Here is a 27309-nt window from a genome sequence, read left to right as displayed (position 1 = left end):
AATATATTGCATATAAATAAAACAACTTTTTAACATAAGGATCACCATGTTTTTTTTTTTATATTTTGCTACAAATATTATATTATTACTTAAAATAATGTTATTTATCTTGTAAACGTGTTTATATTTAATAATTAAATTTCATGTGTTAACATTTACCAATACTCTGGTTTGTTATAATTTTAACATAAACAATAGTATAATATGTATTACGCTAAATGTAAATATTTGAAGATAAAAAACAAATTATAACTAAAATTAAAATACAATAGTTTGTGTATATTATGTTTTTCAATATAAAAACAATATAATATATTTTGCACATTAGTTAATATATACAATTGTGCAGTGAATAAAATTAATGTCTATTCAAACAATCAAAGATTTAGAAATTATATGAAATGGCTTTTTGATTATACATTTTATTTTTTAATACAAATATTAATTCAACAAACAAATTGAGTAATTTATTGAAATACCATATTATATTAAATTGTAATAAAAAATATTGTTTAAATTCACAAATTTTTAACTAAAAATTTCTTACATATAATACTGACACAATATAAATTTAAGTAACAAACTATACATACAAGAAGATAAATTGAAAAAAAATTAAACAGTTAATTGATTAAAAAGTTTTAAAACATGGTTAAAAAATGATTGGAAGTTTGTTGTTTATAGTTCGCGTTAGTTTGGTAACTGTGCGTGTATTGGGCGTCATTCTTGGTGTTGTACGTAATGGCGTTTTAGGTGTGGTTGGTATTGGAATTTGAGATCCTTTAACAGGGGTCTTCATTAATGGTTTCCTCGGTGTGGTAAATGTTGCATTTGGTTCCCTCAATACACTTTTAGTAGTAGGACTTGTAAACAACCTATGTTTTTTGGATTCAAGATGTTCCTAAAATATTTAAAATAATTAGTAATTAGTTAAGATTATTATTTATTAAGCATAGAAAGCAATCTTGCTATAGATAACTATGGGATACAACATATTTTTAGAATAACAAGCAATTAGAGACAAATGGCTGATAATTGTCAATTTTTAATTTATATTATGTAATATACATGATATAAAGACAATTTTAAAAGCATAATGAATCAATTTTTAATAAAATTGTTCATAAAAAAATAATAACAACATAATATGCATAAAAATTTATTTTATGTAAACTTTACATTATATTTTTTATACTAATTTAACATTTAAATAAAAAATAACAAGAATCATTTAATTTTATTATTAAACTAAAATATGATAAAATATCAGACGTATTTGTTGAACTGTTGTGAGTTAGTAAAATACTGATAGATTAAAAAAAAAAAAAAAATTATATTCATATATTAATTTCAGATTATTTGACTAGTAGTACTACTATTGTAGTTGAGTACCACATTTTCTAAGGTTATATCAATGTTTTTGTTAGTTATGCCTTTATGAGTTATTGGTATATCAATAAGAATTAAATAATTCTATTATTCATAAAACATTGTATTAACAGTTTTGAGAATTCCTCTGAGAAAATTCAAGTACAATAAAAACTAACATTAAGAATATTAAAATTTTTTTTTAGAAACAATTTTGTAGTTTTTGCTGATACGAAATAAAGCGATAGAAATTATATTCACACACAAAGAAATTATTACGTGTGGAACGCATTATCTCACGTAATTCAAACCTGGAAGGTTGCATAAGATTCAACAGATCCATTTTCATCATTGGATCCATGGAAGGTCGGATGCTGTCTTGTCGTAGTTAGATTTACTTCATTTAGTTTGGTAGAGTTTAATGGAACTAACGTAGCTACATTAGTATTATGAAAATTAAACAATTGTCTTCTTGGGGTAACCTAAAAATGAATAAACAAATACAATTCAGTATCATTATTAATGAGTAGTATATAACAATTAATTGTACTTACACTAGGTAGAACCTCGTTTATTTGACATAGCTAAGACAATTATGCGACTCAGTATAAAACATGTTTGAAATTATCAATATAATTAATAAATAATTGTTTGATTCACTGCACTTTTTATTTCAAAAATTAAAAACAAACATTAATAGACACCCGTTATTATATTATTATAGTCCGATAAACGAGGTCTAACTATATACTAAAGAATAATATGATTGTCTTTAATAGTTATAGATAGTATACGATCAAGGTAAATATAAAATTAAATTTAAGTTCTAATTCAGAAAGAATTAATTTGAATAAAAGATTTCTATATACAATTAATTGTTTGAGCATTATTTTGTTACCACAGCTTTATGGTCCATGCCGATTTTACGGACCTTAGAAGCTTGGTTGCTTGATGTACCGACTATCTTTCTTTTACTGCGAGTGGCTGTTAGTGGCGTTTGAGGCTTTGTTCCACTTTGTATCTTGGACTAAACAAAATATATGATTCTTGTATTATTCACATATATTCTTTTCTAAAAAAATAATACAATACCTTTGTTTGTTGTAAAATTTTCTTATTGCTTTTTAATTCATCCCACTGCCTTTCAATAAAATCAAATAATCTTTCATCTCTATAGTAGAATATTTTATTTTCTCTTTGTTCATATGATTGCAATTGGTTCTTTAGTTCTCTTTCTACTTTTGGTAGTTCCTATAAAATATTATAATGTTTTATTAAATAAGTCTTAAAAGAGTTTTTTGCAAATAGTAAAAAAATAGTACAGATGTAGTGTTGATAAAAAAAAATTTACTTTTTGTATAATTTTTCTTTCTTTTTCTTCTTTAAGTAATTGACCACCTCTATTTTGCCAAAGTCTTGCTGGATCATTAGCTTGTTCTTGCATCATAATCATCTTATTCCATAAATGTTCTCTTTCTTCAAATAAACGATAAATAGAACTAAAAAACAAACAATAATAATAAAAAATGGATATGTATGCAGAATAATTATGATTCGCATTAAAGGCAATTGCTCATTATTTTTTATATACTCTTACATGTTATCATTATAGAATTTTTTAGCATTATCAACTTCAATGTCTAATAAATCCATTACATCTTCATTATACTCAGTGCTATAATACACAGGACACTGTTTTCTTTGGCGTTCACCAAAATGACATCTATCCCATAAGTCATTTAATTCACTACGTAACTTTTCGATAAATTGTTTAATGTTTTCTTTTTTTAAGGTCTCACATCTCTCCACTTCTAATTTTAGCTAAAAAAAAAATATAATTACATTAAATCAAGTTGTAATAGAAAGTTAATATAAAAATATTAAAAACTCTATATAGGTACCTCTTGTATAACCAATTTTCCAAATCCTTTTTTTGTACTCACAAAATGTTCTCTATAAGTAACATCAATTTGTAAGCGATCCCACAGTGAATTTAATTTTGTTCTTAATTCCATAGCCATACATTTTTGATTTTCTGTTTGATTTTCCAAGCGTTTTATCAATTTCTGTTTATAATAAATAAAAATAGTTAATAAAACATCATACAATTAAAATGTTAGTCTCACTTGAAGTTCATCCAAGTTTGATTTCGACAGTTGAAACTGGTTTGGATCCCCCAACACCATTTTATCAAACTGTAAAATTGGTATTTCTCCCAGATCTGCCAGTAACGATTCAACTTTTGATTTTTGTTCCGCAAATGTAGATCGACGTTTAATCTAAATATCAGGTGAATCATTCAATGAAATATTGTTCAGACATTAAAAATATAATATAATAATGACAGTACTTGAGTATTTGTTAAATCTATAAGATGACTTTTGATGTTTTCTAGTAGTGTTGCAGAAGGCATATCTTTAATGCCCGAGTATTTAGGTTTTTCATTAAGTAATTGACAAATTTGTTTTTCCTATTGAAAGTAAACAAACACACATTATAAATATAAAGTAAGGGGTAATAAGTCAAAATTACTTCTTCTTGAAGTCTATTAAGTTCTGACATGCGTTGTTCTTTTATTTGTCTACATTCTTTTAGAGATTTATCAATATTTATTTGAACATCAATTAATGGAGTGGCATCATTGTGGTCATCAATTGAAATATGCATTTGTAGTTCCTAGATTAGTAAGTAATTTATTAATAACACGTCCGTCTTCTATACTTGACTATGGTCACACCAGATTGTCTATGTAAGTAATGGTTTCCTGACAACATTTCTAACACAGTTTATATAACTAACCTTTTCTAAAAGTTCCTTTTCAACTAACAATTCCTCAATATCTTTTATAATATTATTTTTGTCTCTGTCAGATTCCATAACAACTTCATCCAAAAATGACTGAACATTGAAACAATAAAATAAAATAAATGTAATCTAATTATATTGATAATTATAGGTTAGGTTAGGTCACAATACTTACAGTTATATGAGCTTTCAAATGTTCATGAAGTTGGTTGATGCCATTTTTCTTTTCATCTGAATCAGTTCCATATATAACATCTAGATTGCGTTGTACTTTTAGGATTTCTTTTTTTGAATGTGCACAAATTTCATCCAGTATAAGTTGTATTTTATCTGTATCTGGCCTATAGATCAAATATAATTTTAAAACTTAGGTAATGACGAGGTTTTAAAACAATATGTTACCTCAATAATTTGAAGAAAAAAAAAACTAATATTTAGGTAGTTCAAATGTTAAAGATTGTATAAGTTATTATTATTTTGAGACTTAGGTAGGTACCTTCAAGGAATTACAATTGTTGTGATACTATGACCTTAGATTAACCATACAATTTGATAATATAAGTATATTGTGTAAGTAGTAGGAAGGTACCTAGGTGCCGTAATGATTTGTTTATTGATCAATCTAAATTGTTACTTCTTAGGCTATCAGTCTTAGATTTTTACACTTCAATTATATATTTTATTTCTGCTATTGTTTGTTTTATTTAGAAATATAAATTCACATACATAACTAATTTAACACTGTTATCAATTAAATATAATATAAACATATTGTTTTTACTTATTGGATAAGTTTATAAAGGTATCTATATTTAAACTAAATTACTTAAAATTGTATTATTTAAATTATTAGGTAGGTAGGTACTTTGTTTATATTTAAATAACTATACAGGTAGGTGAGTAAATTTTTTTTTTAAATATATGTAAAGAAAATATGTTCAATGTATTATAATATTATATAGACAACTTAAATAGTAGACGTACCTATAATAAATATAATAACCTATTATAAATACCTACGTAATTTAGCTTTCAATTTGATTAATAAATTACAGGTTTGGGGAAGAATATTATTATAAAATAGCCGAATGTGGTTGTATATTACTATTGGTAATTTATTTATCAATTTAAAATTAAAACTAGTAATAATTTAAATTTAAAAACAGGATAGTACATAACATACATTTCAATTTGATTTTCTTGAAATAAGAATAAAAATAATGAAAATTAACTTATATTATCTGATATATTATTAAACTCACCCCATTGAGTAATCCATTTTGTGTAGAAAGCTCGAGCTGAAATAATGAACAATTTATAAGTAAAGGTTAATTATCAATTAACACTGCCAAACTATGACAATCATATAATATATTACAACAGATAAGGTAATTTATAATTAATAAGTTCAAAAAATTGTTCATTACCTAGTAAATATGATATATTTTAAAGAGTTAAGTTATATCATTGCTTGGAGAGAGGAAAGTTAAACGGTTTGAACAATTTGTACCCTAGTCGAATACCTGAAACTCCACTTAACAGTATCGAGGGTCATCTACCATACACAATTCTCAGCCAATAGTTTATTTTTTTCATACCGAATGGACTTCATTTAGAAAGTCGCTGTACTTAGACCTATCTAATCTACATAATATTATTTATCGTAGATAATAAAGTGTAGGTATACCAGTGGCGTGCAGAACATTTTTCAGACCTGAGGCAAACTATACAATTTGACCACCCACCCTACCACTATCAGGTTTTGCGTACTCAATTGATACTTTAACAAATTGTATACATTTATATGATATTTAAAATGTACGCGATCAAATTAGTGCCGAGTTGCACACCTAGTAACTCACCCACCGGTATTTTCCCTGAGTAAATTGCCTCAAAAAATAGCTGTTCAGCACGCCACTGTCTATAACCATTATCTGTAATAATTTTAAAATATTATAACGATAGGTTTATTATCCCAAAGGACTGATTGATATTAATATGGTAATCTCTCTAGTATTCTCATATATAATTTTAAATTACTTAGTTTGCGGCATACCTATTGGGTTTCAGATATTATTGAAGGAGTTGATTATTATTATTATACATGCTACCGGTGACTATGTAACTGATAAAAATTTAATACGAATACCAAAAACTCAATAAATCTGAATATTTATGATAGAACGCTAAACAATGCTAAGGTACTTCCTACAGAATATGACAGTTACCTATATATTTAATTATTTTTGTAGTCATTTAATTGGTTATGAGTAAGATCTCCTATTCTTAGTATTTTCATCATACATAAAGGTACTGAATTAATTACTACCTATTGAGCAAAGACATGAAGTAATAGCCTGTTACTGGTTTAGGTACTACGATAAAAGGACATTATAACTTTACAACGATGCAGAGAATCATTTCACCTACAGAACGCAGAATATAATATTAGGTACCTACGCATTACGATATGTTTAAATATTAAATAAGACGTCATCGTATGAAAGACAATAATAATATGTTTGGGGAGCAAAGTTTGAAACGAAACGCCCCAGGCAGGCCGCTGGGTAAATACCAAACGGTAGTTATTAATACGCATCAGTCCGATAAATATAACAATAATTGTAGGAAAAATAAAAATGCCGACATTTTACGTGTCAATTACCGTAATGTTTTGCTGGTAAAGAGGCGTTGTGAAACAAATCGTGCATCGCGACATTTGCGTCCCGTCGAAGCGCACATTTCCGGGCATTTATTCGGTCGGTTATAATATTATGTACTTACTCGTCTTTCATCGACGGCGACCCGAACATGATGGACGACATGCTTTCTATTTACTCGACGGCGGCAAAATAAAACTGTTTGGCATCGGTGGTAGTGGTAAGTCAACCGGTTTTATATTTATTGCGGCGTGTGCAGTTGTCGTTTAAATAATAATGATAATATTATGTCGAACGACACGACAGTTGCGCTTCAAAAAACAATCAAAACAACAGAAACTCAATAAACGACGAATAACGATCGGCAAATGGCGACGCACAAAATACGAATTACAAATGTACGTTGGGTCGTTCGAAATTCGAATGCGTTACGTCTGTGTGTGTTGGTATCGGACGGTTATTTTTTGTAACGGTTTTAGTTACGCCGATCGCCGCGGACCGGTTTTGAGCGCTGCTTCCGCGGTCGACGCACACGGACGCGGGTCGCGGGTGGTCGGCGGACGCGAGCACTGCGAGTGGCGAGTACGCACTACCATAGCACTACGCACTACGCAGTACGCACCATAGACAGGACAGGTGATAGGTATAATGTTATTATCATAAATTATGGTACGCACGTCGCGGTTGCACAATGCACGACCCATGATAATATAGGTATGAACATGGTCAAGCATGAATGCATAATGCCATAATATACCTGACATCATTGCAAAACCAGTTATTATTTAAATTTTATGATCATTTACCGCGTCAAGTGCCGGAGACTGGAGTGCAAAAGTCACAACCGTGGTTGATGTCATGACTTTATGAGTTCCGAGTTTACGACCATGGTCATTCTCAATTTTAAATGTTCATATTATTTTTTACATTCAAATTTTAAATACTATATTATATCATTGTACGATGTACGCAGGGCGTGTATAGTATTATAGTGTTTTACTTTTATTTATGCTGGACAATTTTCCCGAAGATAAGTATTGTTGGCTTAATATTTAAAACAAAAATTAAAATGTATTTGGAATACTTTTGAAGTATTTAAAATACTTTATTCAGAATACTATTTGTATGAGTTATTTGAATACATATTCTAAATACTATTTTTCATGAGTATTCGAGTATTATTCCAAATACTTTTTAAAAGTATTTTACCCAAGTCTAAATGAGTGTAATGAGTACCTATAATGACATGAAATATTATTCAAATACATAATTAATAATACTTTTGGCCTAGGGACTGGGACAGATTTCCCAATTTTAATAACAGTGAGAAATCGTAAATCGTTATCATTGCCGGACTTATACGATTGCAGCCTATAAGGTATAAGAAATTAAGAAAATAGGTACAGAATACTTGCTCAAACCGGTTGTTGGCTTAATTAATTTTGGTTCATTGCTGTAGTTCAAAAATGAGTAACTGTAGGTCTGTACTTTGTAGAGACTTGACATTTTAACCAAATATTCATAATAGCAATTATTAGAAATGATACAACGTTTAAAGTATTTTGGCTAATTTTCGACTTTTATTAGTTTTTTGTGTGTATGATAAAATGTTTGTTGTTAAGTAAAATAGTTTGAAAATGTAATGTAAGATTTTTTGATCATAACTATAAAAAAAATAGTTCTTACAGTGATTACAAAATACCGATAATTATATAGGTAATATATAGTTCCATTTTTTTTATAGGTATTTACAAAATTCGTATAATAATCACTAAAATCTTTTAATACCTATGCTTATATTCTGTCGTTAAAATCCATAACAATTTAATTTTAACACTTATAACTATATAAGGGTTGACAAATTATAACATTATACCTCATAAGTTTTTTCCCTGGAATTAAATAAAAGGTAAGTGTAAAACAACATTCATTTTTTACAGGCCGCGGATTATTTCGAACTTTGTTTTCTAGAACTCTAGTCCTTTCCCATAATCCCATGTAACTTTTAAATCCAATAGTAACGCCCATGGTAAGACGTCCTCTTAAAGTATAGATTATTATTACAGGTTAATATTGTTACCTTTCAGAAATCTATTTCAATCAGCAGTCAACTCCAAAAAATCCAGTTATGATCTAGAGTCCAGAATTACGGTTGATGTTAGACCAAACAATTATAACAACTGAGTGACAAGAATAAATAATTTAATATTAGGTAGTAAGTTATCTCATATATATGAACGTATAAAATATTTAAATTTATTAAGACAATGATGGTACTATTGATGAGTATGATAATTTATTATGATGGTAGTCACTAGTCGGCAGAGGATCATATTTGTGCAGAGTAAGTAATAAATAGGTGAAGACGTCAGGTGAAGACAAAACTACAAAGTGCTATAGCTAGTAGGTACCTATGTAATTTTATTTTGCACATAAATGCATATTTTGGGGTTTATTTTTGCTTTTAGAGCATTAATCTCCCTCTCTTTCACTCTTTCTCTCTCTCTTTCCCTCTACACTATACTTTTTGCTGTACATTTCATAATTTTTAACTGGTTAGTATATTTCATTAATTTTAAAAGATTGTTTCAAACATGAAATATAATATTATATTCACATTATATATAGACGTTTTTTAATTTAATTGTATGACACAGATTATTAAAATAATGCGTGCGTGTATATTTTCTGGAAAGCGCTGGAGGCTGGAGTCAGAAGCCAATTAATTTTTACTTGGGTAACAAAAAATGCAGTTTCAAGAGGTAAATGTACTTTTGTATAGCTGCATTAATTTTTAGTAATTATTTTCAAGGCAATAAATATTAGTAGTCATGGTACGGATAATAACGGCAACGCTATCTACCGCTGTAATTAAGAAAAATGATTAGCATGGGTGTGAAAAACACTATCCAAGAATACCGTTCACTTTGGTTACTAGATAACGCTGCTGTATGGCGCGGCGTAAAGATTTTTGTTTTAAATTTAATTTTCAGATTCCTGACATTCCAGCAAACCGATTCTGATTAGTATTTGTGATACGCAACATTATTTTTTCGAAATTCTCGTGTTTATAGTCTTCAGGGTGGTGTACAAATATTATACAAAATAAATTGTACCTAATACTGTTAAGGTTTGGTATTGAAATTTAAAAGTGGCATTGCTGGTGAAACAAAGCTATATTTTTTGATTAATAAAAATTGTTAGAGCATAAATCGTTGATAATATATTTAAATATCTAATATCTTCAAAATTTGAACTTCAATCACACATAAAAAACTTAGGTACTATAACTACACTGAATTTTTCTTTAATTTTTAGTAAAAAAACATTTAAAAAATCTTACAAATTTTTACTGCTATATATTTTTACTTGAATGTGGTATTAGACAATATAATATACACACGAAAAAAAAATATATATTTGTACAACCTAACGCATTCATCTGCTCCGCTCAGAATTTAAAGATTAAAATTATCAGAACAGTTGAAGTTGTTTCAGATTTATAGTAAGATTCATTAGTTCAATGAGCTTATTGATTATTATCCATGAAGATGTTTTGTAAAAAATAAAAAATAATTAATTTTTCAATGTTTTGGATCTTTATGTTTACTTACTAGTTACAAGTAACTGGTAATTGGTAGGGTAAATACTTGTTTGTTATCGCCCAGCTACCTTGCCGTATAAAGTTTATCATACCGCCACTAGGCTGTAACACATCCGTTGTATTATGGTATTATAGGTATTTTAGTATTTATATACAGTTACATAACTTTCAAATAAAAGTAAATATTAATAATACCAAATTCTTATAATATTGATAGTAGCATAATTCATAATTTAATTAATATCTCATTACTACACGAAAATTATTACTATACACATTATATATTTGATAATAGGTATAACAAAAATTGTATGTATGTTTAAAAAAATCTTATCGTGCCGTAATAATTGTATAATGTTTTTAGAGTTCTATGTATTTTTGGTTTTTTTAAGAAATCTACTCGTAGCCTTGATAAATTGTCTAGTTGGATCTTTTTGAAAAGTCTAAATTTTAAGCTCGTGACATTTTAATGTACCCCTACACAAATAGTTACATAAATTTAGCTACAAACAATTCAAAATGAACCCCTCCAGTTATGGATCATTGAATATTTAAATATTTAATCTCTCTTCAATTTTAACTAATTAATAGGTACATATTTGTTTTAGATTTAACAGATAATTTGTTGTGATATATTTTTATACCTAATACTTATTATTTTGTAACAAAATATTATAATTATAGGTACTACTAATATATTAACTGTTGACGTCTGCAAGTTATCGCATGCAATAATTATCAATCGCATACCCACTTAACTTAAAACCTAAAGTAAAACACACGGACATTTTTATTTAGATTTGAAATATTTAGTTTGGTAGATCGTAGATAGATGCATACCGATTATCGATATCAGTTGTCGATACCTACACATTTAAATAAAAACCATAAATAATATTGTGTTTCATTAAATTTGTATGCAATACATTATAATTGTTGACATTTTTATAATATGTATGGCCGTATAGGTACTACCATTGATTATAAATACTAGATTATAATAGTACTTATAAACAATGATACTACTTATTAATATGTATGTATGGAAATTGAAACAATTTTTCAACTGTCGACCTACTATATCTATCATTACCATATTTTATACCAGCTATAGGTAGGTATTACCAGTAAAAACGCCGGCCAACTGCTGCTTTTTTGTTTTTACAGTTAAAAAAAAAAGGTGGGTAAGTGGATGTCACTCTGCTGTACAATAGGTTACAAGTGGGTCACTGTAATATGGATGGTGTTAAATTTAAATTCAATGATATAATATCATTGTATAAGAAAAACGATTCTGAGCGAAAACAGTCAGTCAGCCTATGATATTACCAAGTATATTTGATGATATTATTGTGAATAAAGTAATTTATATATAACCTATTTACGTGGAGCCTTGTTTTCAATTTTCAATCCTTAGCTATAAAAGTTGAACATTTTATAAATTTTTACTTACAAAATAATTATTAAATTATAAATTTGATAAATTTTATCAAAATTTGAACTTTAAATGATTATAAAAAAAAATTGTGCCTATATATTTTCAATATTTTTCAACTGCTATTGTAACAATATAACAGGAGCCTTGTATTACATGTTCACGCTTTTCTACCCAACAAATAAAATTTTAATCATATTTATAGAAAAAAAAACTAAAAAAATTGAAAACAGACAATGTCCGTAAACAGCTCAAAAAGTGTCAATTATTTTCAAAGTTTTACGCGTATAGAAAATGCTAATACAGACATTCAGTGAAATTTTCAAGTATCTTTAGTCATACATTTTTAATTACAACAAAATAAGAAAATCGTTACATGAGATATCGAGTGAATATCAAATGTTGTAAAAATATGAATTTCAAACGCTCATAAAATTTTAATTTGACTTTCTTGTAGACATTTTTTTTTTTGATAAAGGTAGACAAACTTATGGATAATCTTGTATTACATTTTCAAATCTTAGATTTAAAAAGAAAAATTTTTATAAATTCTCAACTCAAAATAATTTGCTAATTTTCGTGATTTTTCCGTATTTTTCAAAATTTGAACTTTAAATGCTTATAAATAAAAACTGTGACTAAGGATTTTTAATTTTTTCCATCTACCTTTGAAACAATAACCTAGGAGCCTTCTATTAAATTTTCAAGCTTTTTTACTCAACAGATAAAATTTTATTGATATTTATAGAAAAAAAAAACTAAAAAAATTGAAAACTGACAATGTCCGTATACAGCTCAAAAAGAGTCAAAATATTTTCAAAATTTTATGGTGTATAGAAAATGCTAATATAAACATTTAGTCAAAATTTCATGTCCCTACGGTCATTTGTTTTAGAGTTATACCAAAAACCAAAATCGATTTTCTCGAAAACAGATTTTGCGTAAAAATTCCCGTTTTTCCTTAATTTTTCTTTTGTTTTTCACGTCGCTTTCGAAAACTACTGGGAAATTTTTACTTTTGACCCCCCTAAGTACCAACTAGATTCACTTTCCTATCAGAAAAGTTATTGTTGAAGAAAATCCAAGCACTTTTACTGTCCTAAAAGGTGATGACAGACACAAAAATAAAAAAAAAAAATAAAAAAAACACACTTCATTGTAAAATCAATACATTCATCGCTTCGCTCAGGACCTAAAAACAACGATTTCTTAGGTAAAACATTTTTGTGGGTGATAGTAAATAATTGTTGTATGATTAAACAACTGCGGAAATTACTCGTTTCAAATAAAAATCAAATAAATTTATTTATCTTGTGTTATAAACCCATTTCATAATTCATTAGTAATATAAGTATTTGTAATATAAGCATTTCTTTGACATATATATGTAACCATGTAACCATGGCCATAGAATTTGGATCGTTTTATAATTTGATCTTGATAAATTATTTTAAATCTAGTCTAGAGTAACATAAGACATATAAACTTTATAAATGTTATTATTATTTGTATAATTTTATTAGTTCATTAAATTTCTGTTGGCGATTTGCCAATAATTTGTATAGTGGGGATTACAATTCTTGGCGTCTTCTTTTTAAAATTTTGCTTATAACTTTGAAGTTTACACAAACACGCTGTTTGAATTTTTTTTTTGTCATAACAATCTATAATGTAGTATTACATTACTTATATCATTTTAAGGATTTGATAATTATCTAATGAATAATGAATAAAACCATAACATTATTTAATATTTTCAATTCATTTATTTATTTGTCATTAAAATTAATTGTTTAAATATAAATAAAAACAGAGCAGTCATTAAACAGAACTACGAAAATCAGTGGTTAGTTTATATTACCTAGTTTATGTTCTAGTACCTATATTACCAAACATAGTAGTATAGTATTAATATAATATATCAGTTATCTTGTTGTGAAAATATATTTTTAATACCTATGTATTTTTTTTTTAATTGTTCAAGAAAATTGTTTAGTGTATAATAAATAATTTTAATGGAATGGTGTGGCTTAGAATAGATGATAATTCTTTGAAAGAAATATTAAATTCCTAATATTATTAATAACCAACGATTTAAATAGAAGTTTTAGGTCTAAAATATGTGTCTTGATATTTGAGAAGCGAGTTTACATAATATGTACGTCTTTTTGAGGTATAAATAGGTACATCACATATAATTGTACTACTCTTAGATTTATAAGTATTTATGTAACTATACAGTGCACAATTTAGCATTATTGTATAGTAGTATTTTTTTTAAAACATCCACTTCACTATTGTTTTACTGCTTTGTAGGGAAAACATCTGATGGTAGGCCAAGACCCTCCGCAGTCTTAAGTTTCTATAAACACCATATTAAGGTAGGCACCTAAGTCTATTGTTAGCATATATTTTATCATACTATACAAACTAGAAGTATAATTTATTTTATGCCAAAGGGATGGAAAAATCTAGAATAATTGTGTTCCCATACTTATTAACCCACACAAATTAAACTCAAATAAATCATAAGTAATTAAATAAATTATCAGAATTTTAATAATTATTCTAAAAATTTTTAATGATATGTAAATCAAATTTCAGATATTCACAAATATTGTTTTTTGAAAATTAATAGTTCTTGCCCTACCCTCCAATTCATTATATTAATAGATGTTAAAATTCTGTAAATAATTATGTATGTAAATGTATATTGTGTAATCTGTTTATACGATAGATCTAATTTTAAATGTAGTGTGAAGAATAATTTACACGAATAGTGTTTGATGGAATACAATTTAAACTTTTATTTAACGATTCAAATACATAAATTAAATAAATGGATATTAATTTTCTAAACAAACCGAAAAAAATTCAAATTAAATGTACACAATTCGAGAAATAAGAACGTGCATACTTTTCTTTTCATTAAAAATAATAGGGTTTTTCAATAATTTAGAGGTCTTATTAATTTAAAGTGAACGACATTTTAGGATTTAGCACAATATAAATAATAATAATCTCCCGGGTTTTAATTAATGTGTCAGTCAAATGCTGACACAGCACTTTGTTAATCAAACGGGAAGAAAATAAGGTAGGCACCTACATTAAAATATATCTTAATATGATATATCATACATTTGGCAATAGTTTTTGATAAAATCCAACAATTTGTTAATATAATGTATACTTATTTTAAATCGTTAATTATTTATGAATAATTCAATTTTGAAGACAATTGTCGATGTTTGGGATGCTTATTATTACGTTATTTTAAATTTTTTATATTTTAAGTCAACACTGGTGATACGGATATACTTTTACCCTGTTCAGTACAGCTATATAAAGCTCACTGGTTTTATAGATCACTTTACTAAAAGGTCTCTCCCAGTTCGTCACTACATTCCTATTTTTTTTTACAATCCCCACCAGTTATAACCCCATGGTGGGGCGTATTTGTGGTGGGAGAAGGCAACACAGTACAGATTTGGAACTACACATATAGAACAACAACAGTCCAGGATCAGCTGCTATCGCTGTCAGTGGTGCCTTTCAGATTCGGTTTATTTTATTTGGAGGTAATTATATAATATATTTTTTATTTTATTTAAAATTAATTAAGCATTATTTATAGCCGTTAATAATAATTATTAATGTTGATACAAATATTCACACAAATTAATATCTTATTAGTTATTATTATTTTTCAAATACTACCTCTATACAATATTTAAGTGAATAAATTCGTATATTAAACGTACGGGTTTAATTAAATTTCTATAATATTGTAAGTTATGATTGCATTTTGTTTTTCGAAAAAATGTATTGTAAAAATATATGTTTTTCTAAAAAAATGTATTTTATAATATTATTTTCTGGCTTTATTTAATACTAATATTTAAATAGATACATTTTAAAATTATTGTTAAATAAGTATCTAAAACGATTTATGGTAAAAATTAAATTATATAGGTAACTTTTAAACTTTCAAGAGTTTTATACTTATAATAATAAAACCGTGTACCTAATAGTTTAAAAGCAATGAATGGTTTATTATCATATTTAAATTTGTTCTGTATTTTTGGCTTTATTTATTAATAATTTTAATTTTATGCAATTTGAAACATTATTTTACCAAGTATTTCCAGATTTCTGGTTGCCCAAACATGCGAATATAGGTAGTTTAATTTTGTCACAAAGCGTGGGCTTGTGCAAACTACAGTATGTTCCGAATACTTCTATATTTAAGATTTGGCGTTGACATTTTTATATTCATAATTATTATTGTAACACGATATGATACTAATAACTTTATCACTATTAAATAAATTATGATTATTAACTTAAATAATATTTATAAATTAAACCGATACACATCGGTAGTTTAAACAGCTTTTAAAACGAACGAGTTTCAAAGATAAATTGAAAAATGAAAGATTATTATATTATGTAATTAATCTAGTCCTTGATTTTTCTGAATTTGTTTTCATCTTTAATTTTCAAATCGTCTTTATTACTACGATAAAACTAGAAAAGTTTCGTAAATTAGTGCCATTAATAATTGTTGCGTTAAATTCACGATGATTGATTCATGATGTGATTTGCGTTTTAATTATCGTGTTATTAAAATTAAAACAAATTTAGCAACTAAAATTTAACAACTAGTGGGGGCGGTGAGGTGTTTGGTCGGAATTTGGGTCGGTTGAGTGCATACCGCAACGGCGGCGTACAACTATTTTTAAACGTCCGCTGCGTGGTGCCGCGCGGTGGTATCGTTTTACTCACTGTAAATGGCGGGTACCAGACTGTTTTATTTTTTATTTTATACTTCGGCATTAGCAACTTTGCTATTTTTGTCCGATTCCACGGAAGCCTATTTTTCTTTCAAAATAGATAATGGCAGAAAATAAGAAGGATGTGTGCGACCATTACCTTTCTAAATTACCCATGGGATACTCTTTACTCAACTTACATTTTTTAAAATAACAATTATCATTAGTTGGACATTTTCAATATTTTTATATTTCAAGATCATTAATGTTTATAATGATAGTTATAGTATATATAATCGGTCTTATAAACTTAAATAGTTGATTAAAATTGTGCTATTTTTCAAAAATAAATTTTTTTTAATATAGCCACAACATACCTATACGAATTATAACAGTTGATATAATAAGATATTATTTATTGATATTTAAATCCCGTCCTTTAATTTTAAAACCAATACCATTTATTTTAAGATAATTAAGGCAATTTTTTCTTTACCTAATATACAACATACAATATATATCTACAGAGTACATTATAATACTGGTTTGTAGTTTAAAAATCAATGAATTATTTATTTATAATAGCTAATAGAAAACAGCCAATACTTGCCAAAATGACTAGTGAACTAAATCTATCTAGCATAAATTATGATATTTAGTTATTATTGTCCTATGCCCTAATTCTATTAGGTATATTTAAGTATATAATATAATCCATAATATCTAGTTAGATACATAATGGTTTTGTAATCGGTACCTTCATTTTCCTTTTTAAAATCTTTTTTACCAATTAGTAAGCGGATACGGTAATAAGAGTAGATAGATTTGCATTATTCAAACCATTTTATATTTATATTATTATATTAGAGATATAAATGTAAAATAAATTATAAGTCTTAATTATATATTTTTTTTAAATTACTTTTTTTAAGCTCAAACTTTATTTTTTTTTTACAATGGTTGTTCACTTGTTCCGAATATTTGTATTATTTTGCACAAATTAGTTCGCTTTAAAAAGTGTATTATTTTATTTATAGCTCTGACTTGTGGTCCTTGGTTTTCATGTGGTTGATCGGGATATTGTTAAGTTTTCTTTGTTTTTCATATTGACGACTATGACATTAAGTTAATATTTGTTTTATTGTTAATTGTGCTCCATATGTTGAAAATGTTCGTGTAATATAATTATATAGGTAGATTTTATTAAGTACTTAAAAATTATTTGGTTATAGATCAAAGACTTAAATCATAGGTATGAGGTACCTACAATTTACATTATAGTTATTTCTTATACACTATTTTGGAAGTATTTAAGAGATTGTTTTTATTGTATACTTAACTATGGGCTTAACAAATACTATCTATGACTATATTCGTTAGTTTCCGCTCAAGTGTTTCCGACAAAAAAAATATATTCATTAAATGTATGATAAAATTATTAGTATAATATTATAAGTAGAGCCGAAAATAAGTATTATTATTAACTTAACTCTAAAAATAAAAAAACGATTATCCTTCAAAAATAACTCGACCTATTAAGTGTTTAAGTAAGAAAATGGCTTACGCATAAACACGTAACTATAATATAAAAACTAATTTTATTTATTTATAACAATTAGGTACTAGGTAAAAATATATACAATTTATAATATTACAAACAACATACCTACCTATGTATAATATTTAATGCAACTAAATAATTTATTGTTGTAATTAATAAATTTTGTTAATAGTTAAGTGTATTTTGTGATTTGATCCCCTAAATTTAAGTTGATTTATATACATTTACTATAAAAAATATGACAAAATTATAGTTCTTTACGAATACGTCATAGTATTATATAGTACCTACTTTAATGAACTGTTATATTTTGTATTAGTGGGGTAGACAAAAAACTTCAAAATGGACGCCATTAAGAAGAAGATGCAGGCCATGAAGATGGAGAAGGATAGTGCCATGGACAAGGCCGACACTTGTGAAGGCCAGTCCAAGGATGCGAACCTTCGTGCAGACAAAGTAAACAAGATATATATTTCAAGTAAACATTTTTTAACTAGTATAAACGTTGTCTTCTTTTAGGTTAATGAAGATGTGAGAGATTGTCAAAAGAAATTGACCCAGGTAGAAAGTGATCTGGACACAAACAAGAATAAGTTGGAAGAGGCCATCAAACAGTTAGAGGATAGAGAAAAGGCACTTACTGCGGTAAGTTCACGATAAGTAATAATATGCATAAGATGTTTTAATATAAATTTGTTTAAAGGCTGAAAGTGAAGTAGCTGCTTTGAACAGGAAAGTCCAGATGATTGAAGAAGACCTTGAAAGATCTGAAGAAAGGTCTCAAGCTGCTGCATCAAAATTGGCTGAGGCTTCTCAAGCAGCTGATGAATCTCAACGGTAAGTCGAAGACATAATTTATTTTTACGTTATATACATAATTTATGTGCATAACTTATACAAATTATGTTTTTAGTATGTGCAAAGTACTCGAAAACCGTAGCCAGCAAGACGAGGAACGTATGGACCAATTGACTAACCAATTAAAGGAAGCTCGTCTCTTAGCTGAAGATGCTGATGGAAAATCTGATGAAGTAATAACAAATAATAACATAATCAAATAGAAAAAGTACTAAAAAAAATATTAAATTTAAGGTTTCGAGAAAACTTGCTTTTGTTGAAGATGAACTTGAAGTAGCAGAGGATCGTGTGAAATCTGGAGACTCGTAAGTACAATTTGGATGCATACAACATACGATATTATTGCAATTTTTAATTATAGAAAAATCATGGAGCTGGAAGAAGAATTGAAAGTTGTCGGAAACAGCTTGAAGTCATTGGAAGTTTCTGAAGAAAAGGTAATTAGTGTAAAAATATTAAGATTATAAAAGATAATAATTTTTTTTTTAGGCCAATCAACGAGTGGAAGAGTACAAGCATCAAATCAAACAACTCACTGTAAAATTAAAGGAGGTAGACATTCATGTTTATATAAATATTATAATATTACATATTTTCATAGTTAAAACCTTCAAAAAATATAATATTTTATACAAATATTGATTTTATATTTCAGGCTGAAGCTCGTGCTGAATTCGCCGAGAAGACCGTTAAGAAACTGCAGAAGGAAGTTGACAGACTTGAAGGTAAGTCCCGCGATTTAATTTTCATAAATAATACATTTATACAAAATGTTGTATTTATATATTGTTATTATACTTATTAGTTTAGCTCAATGAAATACGTGCAGCTATATACTTACGCTTTGTATTGTTATTATTTTATTTTTATTTTTAAAAGCTTAACATTTAGACGATCGGGGCTTTGTTTATCAATGGGTTATTTACGTTTGTTTTGTACAATAATGTGTTGTTTTTCAGATGATCTCTTCAAAGAGAAAGAAAAATCCAAAGAAATCACGGATGACTTGGATTCGACATTTGCTGAACTCACTGGCTACTAACCAAATACAAATTCTGCATAGCCTTCACTTTGTTTTCTTCTTGTTTTTTTATGTTCGAGTTTTGTCATAAACCAACGTAGCTTTTTGTAAAAATAATGCTTTTTTATTTTTTTTTTTCACATAATTTTGCTTTTTTGTCGTTTTAATATGTTTTGTCTCCAGTTGTTGCTGTACAAATTCGCTTCTATAACTGCCAGGTACAATAATAGTTCAATATAAAAAAAAAAAAAAAAAACATTGACGCATGTTATTGAATATGAGCTCTTTTATATTATGCGAATAACTAAAATGTTTGATTTTTTTTAATGCAATCAATGGCGTTTTATTTAAGTTTTTAAGACGGGGAAAAATTTTGACCAGCCCATATATCTCACTGAACAAAAAAAAAAAAACAAATCGCTATTTGCTCGCAAGCTAATTTCCATTACTATTTTTACCTCGATACAATACTATATTACATAACTTTAAACATATCTGAGGCAAAAATAGCCTGATTTTATAGATAAAAAAAAACTCGGAAGAGCTGAAATAATTATAGTACCTACCGTTATAATTTTATATTTTTCTTGAGTGGTCGAATAAATTAAATTACAATATGAAACACGACTGATAAATCGTAATTGAAAAATCTAAATACTTAATTTAAAAAAAAATTTTCTATTATAGAGGGATTTTCAAAAACATAGAAACATTTAAGAGTGATCGTTTTGTTTTTATATTTTTATAGTTTTGGCTTCTATACATAATATTTGAACTAAAAACTATAAATATATTTTTTTAAATTTATTACGGCTTCAACAATAAAGTCATTATCCGGGAAAAAATAATTTGCCTTTTATATTTTACATTAATATGTTCATTCATAATAATAATCATTTATAACAAGTATTATTTGGTAATAAAAATAGTTTTAATGGTACATAATATGTGAAATATTTAAATTCGGTTGTACAGATTAGTTTTTTTTAAGGAAATACATTAATATATTATTGATAAACAAATAAATAATATTAATTATTAACGTGACAATATAGTTTCCTAGTGCTTATACAATATAATATTTCCTCAAAATGAGCAAAATTATAGTTATATTATTTCACAAACAACTGGACCAACAGTTGGAATGCTTTTTTCAATTAGACGTGGGAAATTGCCCACTTTGTCCCCATCAAATGACGTCACTGAATGCAGTCGATTCTTAAATGAAGTTCAAATAATTGTTGTTTGTACATTCTTAAACATTTATTTCCCAAGCCAAACTTAATAATTTTTATAAAATTGATTTGATCACGAATATTATATATTTAAATACTACATTTTTTCATCCTTCAATGTTTTTTTTTTTTAAATAAATATATTTGTATTTTTAAATACTAGAGAAATCGTGTTTTGACCACATTTTTACGATTAAGTATTAAAAGAACATTTATTATAAATGTTTGAAATTTTAATTTATTTTTGTGGTTGAACTCAATTTTTCAATTTGTTTACTGTGTTTATTTAAAATAATTCTTTAACTTTTTACAACGAGAATCTCATTATTTTTCAGATGAACTCGGCCTCAACAAAGACAGATACAAGTCTTTGGCTGACGAGATGGATTCCACATTTGCTGAATTGGCTGGATATTAACCCTCTAGACTTAGCCACATTTTCAAAGGAATTTACATTTAAAGTAAATAATTACCCAATGATTTTATCAAATAATATTACCATCATCAATTATATTAATAAACCAAAAGAATATTACATTAAATTATTACTGTTAGATTATTTATTGTTTGAACCAGTGCATACATAGGTATATATTAATATATTATATATATAAATGTATTACGTGTGAACTTATTAACAAATTAACAATTTACACTTTACAATTTTACCTGTATTCTAGCTTTATTATTATAGTATTAATGTACAATAATTATCTAGTCTTATGTTCTAAGTCGCCTAGCCTTTATGACATATTATAATATTTATATCGCATATGTACACATTATGTCTTAAATTTTTCATTGGATTAATTTATAAACATATATTATACATACATACATACATATACATATACATAGGTGTTCAACATATATATATACATACAATGTAACGGGAAATATTTGTACATTGATCTATAATAAATTAACTTCTTGCGTATAAATATATATATGTTTATTGAACATCTGTATGTATATAAACATAATATGTACAAAATATTATTATTTAGGTTAATTTATTATTTAACTTATTATTAAGGGAAATTTATTCGTTATAGGCTTATATACAAAGTATCTATGGTTATATTTAATATTTAATAATTATAAAAGTGTTAAGAAATATAAATCATTATATTATTTCACAAGGTAGGTGATTTTGAAGATTAATATCTTTATTTCAATGGCAAATATTAAACACTTTAACTTACTTCAGTTAATTTAATTGGAAAACTGATAACGCATGTTTTTTGATGAACAGTCGGTTAGTATCTAACTTTGTCATGTACTTATAATATTATTAATTTTATGATCATTATTCATGTAAATAATAAATGAATACGAGTCAAGCTAGTCATATAGAAACAATTGTTGAATTCGACACGTTAGTAAATAAATTCGTATTTAGACGTTTGAATTCAACATGCGTTTGTTAATTTGTTTAAAATATTGTATTGTTGTTTTTTTTTTTTTGATAGACATTTAGTTTCTTTAATTAATAAATTTGAGTGAATAAACATATGTTTTTTTTTGATTGTTGGATAAGAGTGGTTTTCGTTGTACAATTATCTTTAGCTGCTAACCAATTATTATCGCTATACATCAATAAAATACAATATTATTGAGCGATGTTTTTATCTACTATGGGTGCTGGTATTTTTTATATTATACATTTATACTATCGCATATATTATTTTCATGTAGTTAATTATAATATTATATTATAATACACTTGTGCTTGTAAATCGAATATTTAGCCTAAATTGTGATCGTTTAATTTTTTTATGAATTTAATTTTCCATATATTACTAATGACCGTAGCTTAAAGCTTCGCATATTATATTTAAAGCGTTTCAGTACACAAAAAGTAATAGCTACAACTATTATAAATATGGTCATTGGTCATATCAGTGGCGGTTTTACGGAGAGAGTGCTGAGGGGGTCGGGGTGGATACTATATACATTATACATGCTTTACTATCGATACCTAATATACCTACGAATTTACTGTGCATAATTTTGTATTTTCACACGTCCATAAACTGCAGAGATTGAATTTAATATCATCACGGATTGAGGTAATTAAATTTTTGAATTATAGTTGATGTGTAGCTTTATTTATAATAATGTCCCTTAGCTGGTAACCAAACCTATTTATGAAAATGGCAGTTAACAACATTGGTACCTATATGAATTATGATTAATGACATATAAATACATGTGTAACACAAAAATTGTATACAACATCCATTATAAATAAAAGTCATTAAAACGGTTATCGATTAACCACGTACTTACCTATTTACATTTCCTGCATAAATATGAGTAATATGTCACAACTATAATATAACACCTTTTATATTATGATTTGATGGAGTACTCGATTATTACACGCAGCGTTGATGCGTGTGCCTATATCTTTGTAGGAAATATTTTTTGTCAATTTTGCAAGTTGCAGGTAAATGGGGAAAAGTAATGTGAAAACGATACACCCTAGCTCATGAAGCAATTTATAACAAAATCAAAAAAAAAAGTTGAGGGTTATCGAATATAGATACAATAAAAACATGATTCTCCATCCTTATATTATGTAAAAATACATACAAAATAGAATTTCATATTATTTTGTACCAACATATTATTTTACATTGCGTTTTTTATTTTAATGGACTGATTAAAATTATTTATCACTTTTGAAAAGTAACAAGTCCAAAACTGGGTACCTACGTCGATTTGCTAAACATTAGCATGCAAACAAATCGAGAAGACGTCGTCCTTGCGTTATCACGGTAAGGAAGTGTCGACCACCGAATGGCTTCTTTGATCAAGCAATATTTCATCGTCGTATTATTCAACTATCAAATGCTTATTATGTCCTTGCCTCTAGGATACAGATTTTATATATGTAATAGGAAGAAATGTATCAAGGCTACATCTTAAATAAATACGGCCATACAGGGTTGAATTGATAAGTTAAATCTTAAAAAATATTGTGGAGAATAAGTCTGAAATACATTTATTTATATTTTAATTATCAGACATATTATCTTCGGGTATTGCTGACCCGAGTGCGTTAACAAAAATTGTAGAGGCTTGCACATTCGTATAGGTAGTAGTATATCCTTGAGGTATACATTGAGCTAAAAATATTATAGTCAATATGACCTTTTCAAGGTTGTCATCAAGCCAAATGATATCAATTATTTCGAAAACGATTATTTATTTTAATGTTTGTGCAAGTATATTCAGTAATCAGTAGCATGTACCAATGTAAGGTAGCTATAGTTTGTACAGATAAAACTGATCGTGTAAACCCACCTTTTATACTGTTATTATATAGTGATGATAATATTATCTGCGCATAAAAAGTTTTACAGCCCTCAAAAATCATATTCCTCGACATTGCACCTGTTATAGGTCGTTCATCAACTGTTGACATGACATGCGTTTATTCTTTGTACGAGATGGCCATTTCTCTGCGCCGCGCAGGTGCAGCAGTGTATAATGTACCACTAAGCGTAGACTCAATGTAGGGATACATTTTTTTATGGAAAAAAAGGGATAATAATATCACCCCCCTCCCCCCCGGTACTTCCAGAATCACAATAATAGGGATCGAGGACGTGGGTGGATAATGTGGAGTGGTTTTATTTTATCATTAAATAATATAAAGTACCCATATCCATACAGTACACACGTGTAGGGTGAATGATCATAATTCATAATATAAAGATCATATAAGGAGAAAGCGTATAGGTTCAGGTTAATTACTATTTATTTTTTATGTTCAGATGTTTTAATTTGTAGATTGTTGCTCATTACACATATGAGGACACTTCAGTGTTAAGTCACAACTTTGAAACTGTGTACGATTACAGATAGGTTTACAATCTGGGCATTGTTTTGTGTAAACTTTTTCCGGCTTATATCGTACCGATGAAAGTCTAATAATTTCATCTGCGTATCTTGGTTTCTTGGTTTCAGAACAATTTGCTGTGTCACTGAAGTTATCACTCTTGAATGTACTTATCGAAAAGTTTGTAGATTGATGTGTACCAATAACTTTCATTAAATTAAAACTTTTTACACAGTTTTTTAAAATCAGTCTTAGCACTATAATAAAATATTATAATTTATAATGTTATATAATAAAGTAAAAATATATATACTGAAATTTCCTATATTACTTACTGTTATATTATAATATTATAAATTTTGTACTGGTGAATGATAAAATATTCAGTTTTTATTTAACACAAAAACAATTTTATTTATTTATAATTTTAACAACAATATAATGTACCTATACACGCGTATTAGTCTTAATTATTTTCAGCCAATTACATTTTACAACATTAATCATATTTAATAAATTTAATTTCCAAATGTATGAGAATAACTAGTGACAGCTATCCTATATCTCAAGTGTATCGACTGATACACATGCTTTCCATCTGATTAGTCCTGAAGTAGTGTTAGGGTATATCCGGTGGGTACCTAGCTTATTTAAATTTATTTTTTATTAAGTTCGATACATATAGATGATAGTATGGGCAAAAACTGCCATTGGGAATAAAGATCTTATATCCTAAAATAAAAACTGTTACTAGTGGATTTTCATAACGCTTAGAAAAAGTAAAAACTATTGAAACAATTGAATATTAAGTTAAATATCTATGATATTTTAGTATTAAATGCAAAAAAATTTCAATAAAAAACCATCACATTTCTCGATCACCTCGAAATATAAATTATTTAATACATTTTATAGTTGCTATTTATACATTTTAATTATTTTCAGTAATAGATACATACAATTTATTTTGAATTGATGATATAACAAAAGTTGAATTTTAAATGCAATTATGTAGGTATACGTTTTTATTTTTCGTCCTTTATTCTTATTAAATCAGCTAGGTAATTATGAAACATCGCTGTAAATATACTAATAGTATTATCTAGCAGTATTATAATATACTTACAATTCATAATTATTTTTTTATTATTCCCCGCTCCTTACACACACACGCACACACTACAGACGAGCTTATTATTTTCGTTATGTACATACATTGTATATTCATAATAAAATACATACAAAATACGAAAAAAATATTATTATTTTACGTTTATTACAGTGTTGAAATATATATATATATATATATATATAGGTTTGTATATAGATAAAGACCATGTTATAATAGGTACCTATTATATATCAGTGGGGCGGCTCCCGCATAAGTGCGATCGTACCCCCTACGAAGAAGAGTTTTTTTTTGTTCATGTTTCTCTTTCCCAATGTTGTGCACTGGATGATAAAGACTTTCAGTTTGTGGAAAAAAAACTATTTAATTAAATTGTTGGCTTGTAAAATAAATTATCTAGGCATCTAGCTATATTACTATAGTATGAAATTTACGAAATTTGCGAAGAAAAATAATATTATAATCACCTTGTTGGGCGCTTGGGCTTACAACGGTAAAGTTTAGTGCGTACAACGCGTGTCAACATAATATGATTCCATACAAATATTAGGTATATTATAAATAGTCATAAATCATAATCAGACCATTTTAGGAATCGAAACTGGTTTTATACGAGTACATGCGCTACCAAACTATAACGTTTGGACATTTGGGTTTGGGACTGACAGAGTATAATATAGTATAATATTGTTAGTATTGCGGATTCTAGCATTGTAAGTTGTAATAGAGTAACTTATAGATAATATAATATAAGTATATTTTGAACCACACTTTTGTTTATGGGATAGGTATTAAATCATAGAAACCAAGGGTTTTCTCAACAGTCAACACTAAGAACCGCTATACTAGATTTTCAATATTATTATTATTATATTATGAATTAATAATTATCCTCAAAGTAAAATAAAAAGTATTAATTTACGCAAAAAGCCTTTTAATTTACTAATTTGGTATTACGATTGTCGTTGGAATGTAACTAAACGCAAGTAGGATCCTGTAAACATTAGAATC

At 27.0% G+C, this 27309-nt stretch overlaps 2 protein-coding genes across 8 annotated transcripts; one reads left to right on the top strand and one right to left on the bottom strand.

Moving 5' to 3' along the window:
- Positions 1–272: 272 nt before the first annotated feature.
- On the bottom strand, positions 273–7268 carry LOC132950194 (protein regulator of cytokinesis 1-like). Of its 6 annotated transcripts, none has more exons than XM_061021478.1 (14): positions 6958–7268; positions 5436–5471; positions 4349–4514; positions 4168–4266; positions 3901–4044; positions 3719–3838; positions 3495–3647; positions 3270–3434; positions 2966–3189; positions 2720–2867; positions 2461–2619; positions 2267–2395; positions 1680–1850; positions 273–901 (listed from the first exon to the last, which is right to left on the bottom strand). In XM_061021478.1, the coding sequence occupies exons 1-14, from the start codon at positions 6996–6998 to the stop codon at positions 653–655; spliced, it is 2004 nt and encodes a 667-aa protein (XP_060877461.1). In that variant the 5' UTR covers positions 6999–7268; the 3' UTR covers positions 273–652. The 6 variants fall into 6 exon arrangements, with proteins under 6 accessions (XP_060877461.1, XP_060877460.1, XP_060877458.1 ...); XM_061021477.1 differs by lacking the exon at positions 6958–7268 and adding an exon at positions 6839–6953 and having other exon boundaries at positions 2300–2395; XM_061021475.1 differs by lacking the exon at positions 6958–7268 and adding an exon at positions 6839–6952.
- Positions 7269–15292: 8024 nt separating this feature from the next.
- On the top strand, positions 15293–22938 carry LOC132950198 (tropomyosin-1). 2 transcript variants are annotated; one of them, XM_061021494.1, is made up of 10 exons: positions 15293–15450; positions 18525–18661; positions 18725–18850; positions 18909–19042; positions 19119–19236; positions 19298–19368; positions 19425–19500; positions 19553–19615; positions 19719–19788; positions 21655–22938. In XM_061021494.1, the coding sequence occupies exons 2-10, from the start codon at positions 18548–18550 to the stop codon at positions 21735–21737; spliced, it is 855 nt and encodes a 284-aa protein (XP_060877477.1). In that variant the 5' UTR covers positions 15293–15450; positions 18525–18547; the 3' UTR covers positions 21738–22938. The 2 variants fall into 2 exon arrangements, with proteins under 2 accessions (XP_060877477.1, XP_060877478.1); XM_061021495.1 differs by lacking the exon at positions 21655–22938 and adding an exon at positions 20023–20228.
- The last annotated feature ends 4371 nt before the right edge of the window (positions 22939–27309 follow it).

This window comes from Metopolophium dirhodum, chromosome 8, assembly GCF_019925205.1.
Source record: "Metopolophium dirhodum isolate CAU chromosome 8, ASM1992520v1, whole genome shotgun sequence".
In the NCBI taxonomy this organism is placed as follows: domain Eukaryota; kingdom Metazoa; phylum Arthropoda; class Insecta; order Hemiptera; family Aphididae; genus Metopolophium; species Metopolophium dirhodum.
This window is presented reverse-complemented; position numbering and strand designations above follow the sequence as displayed.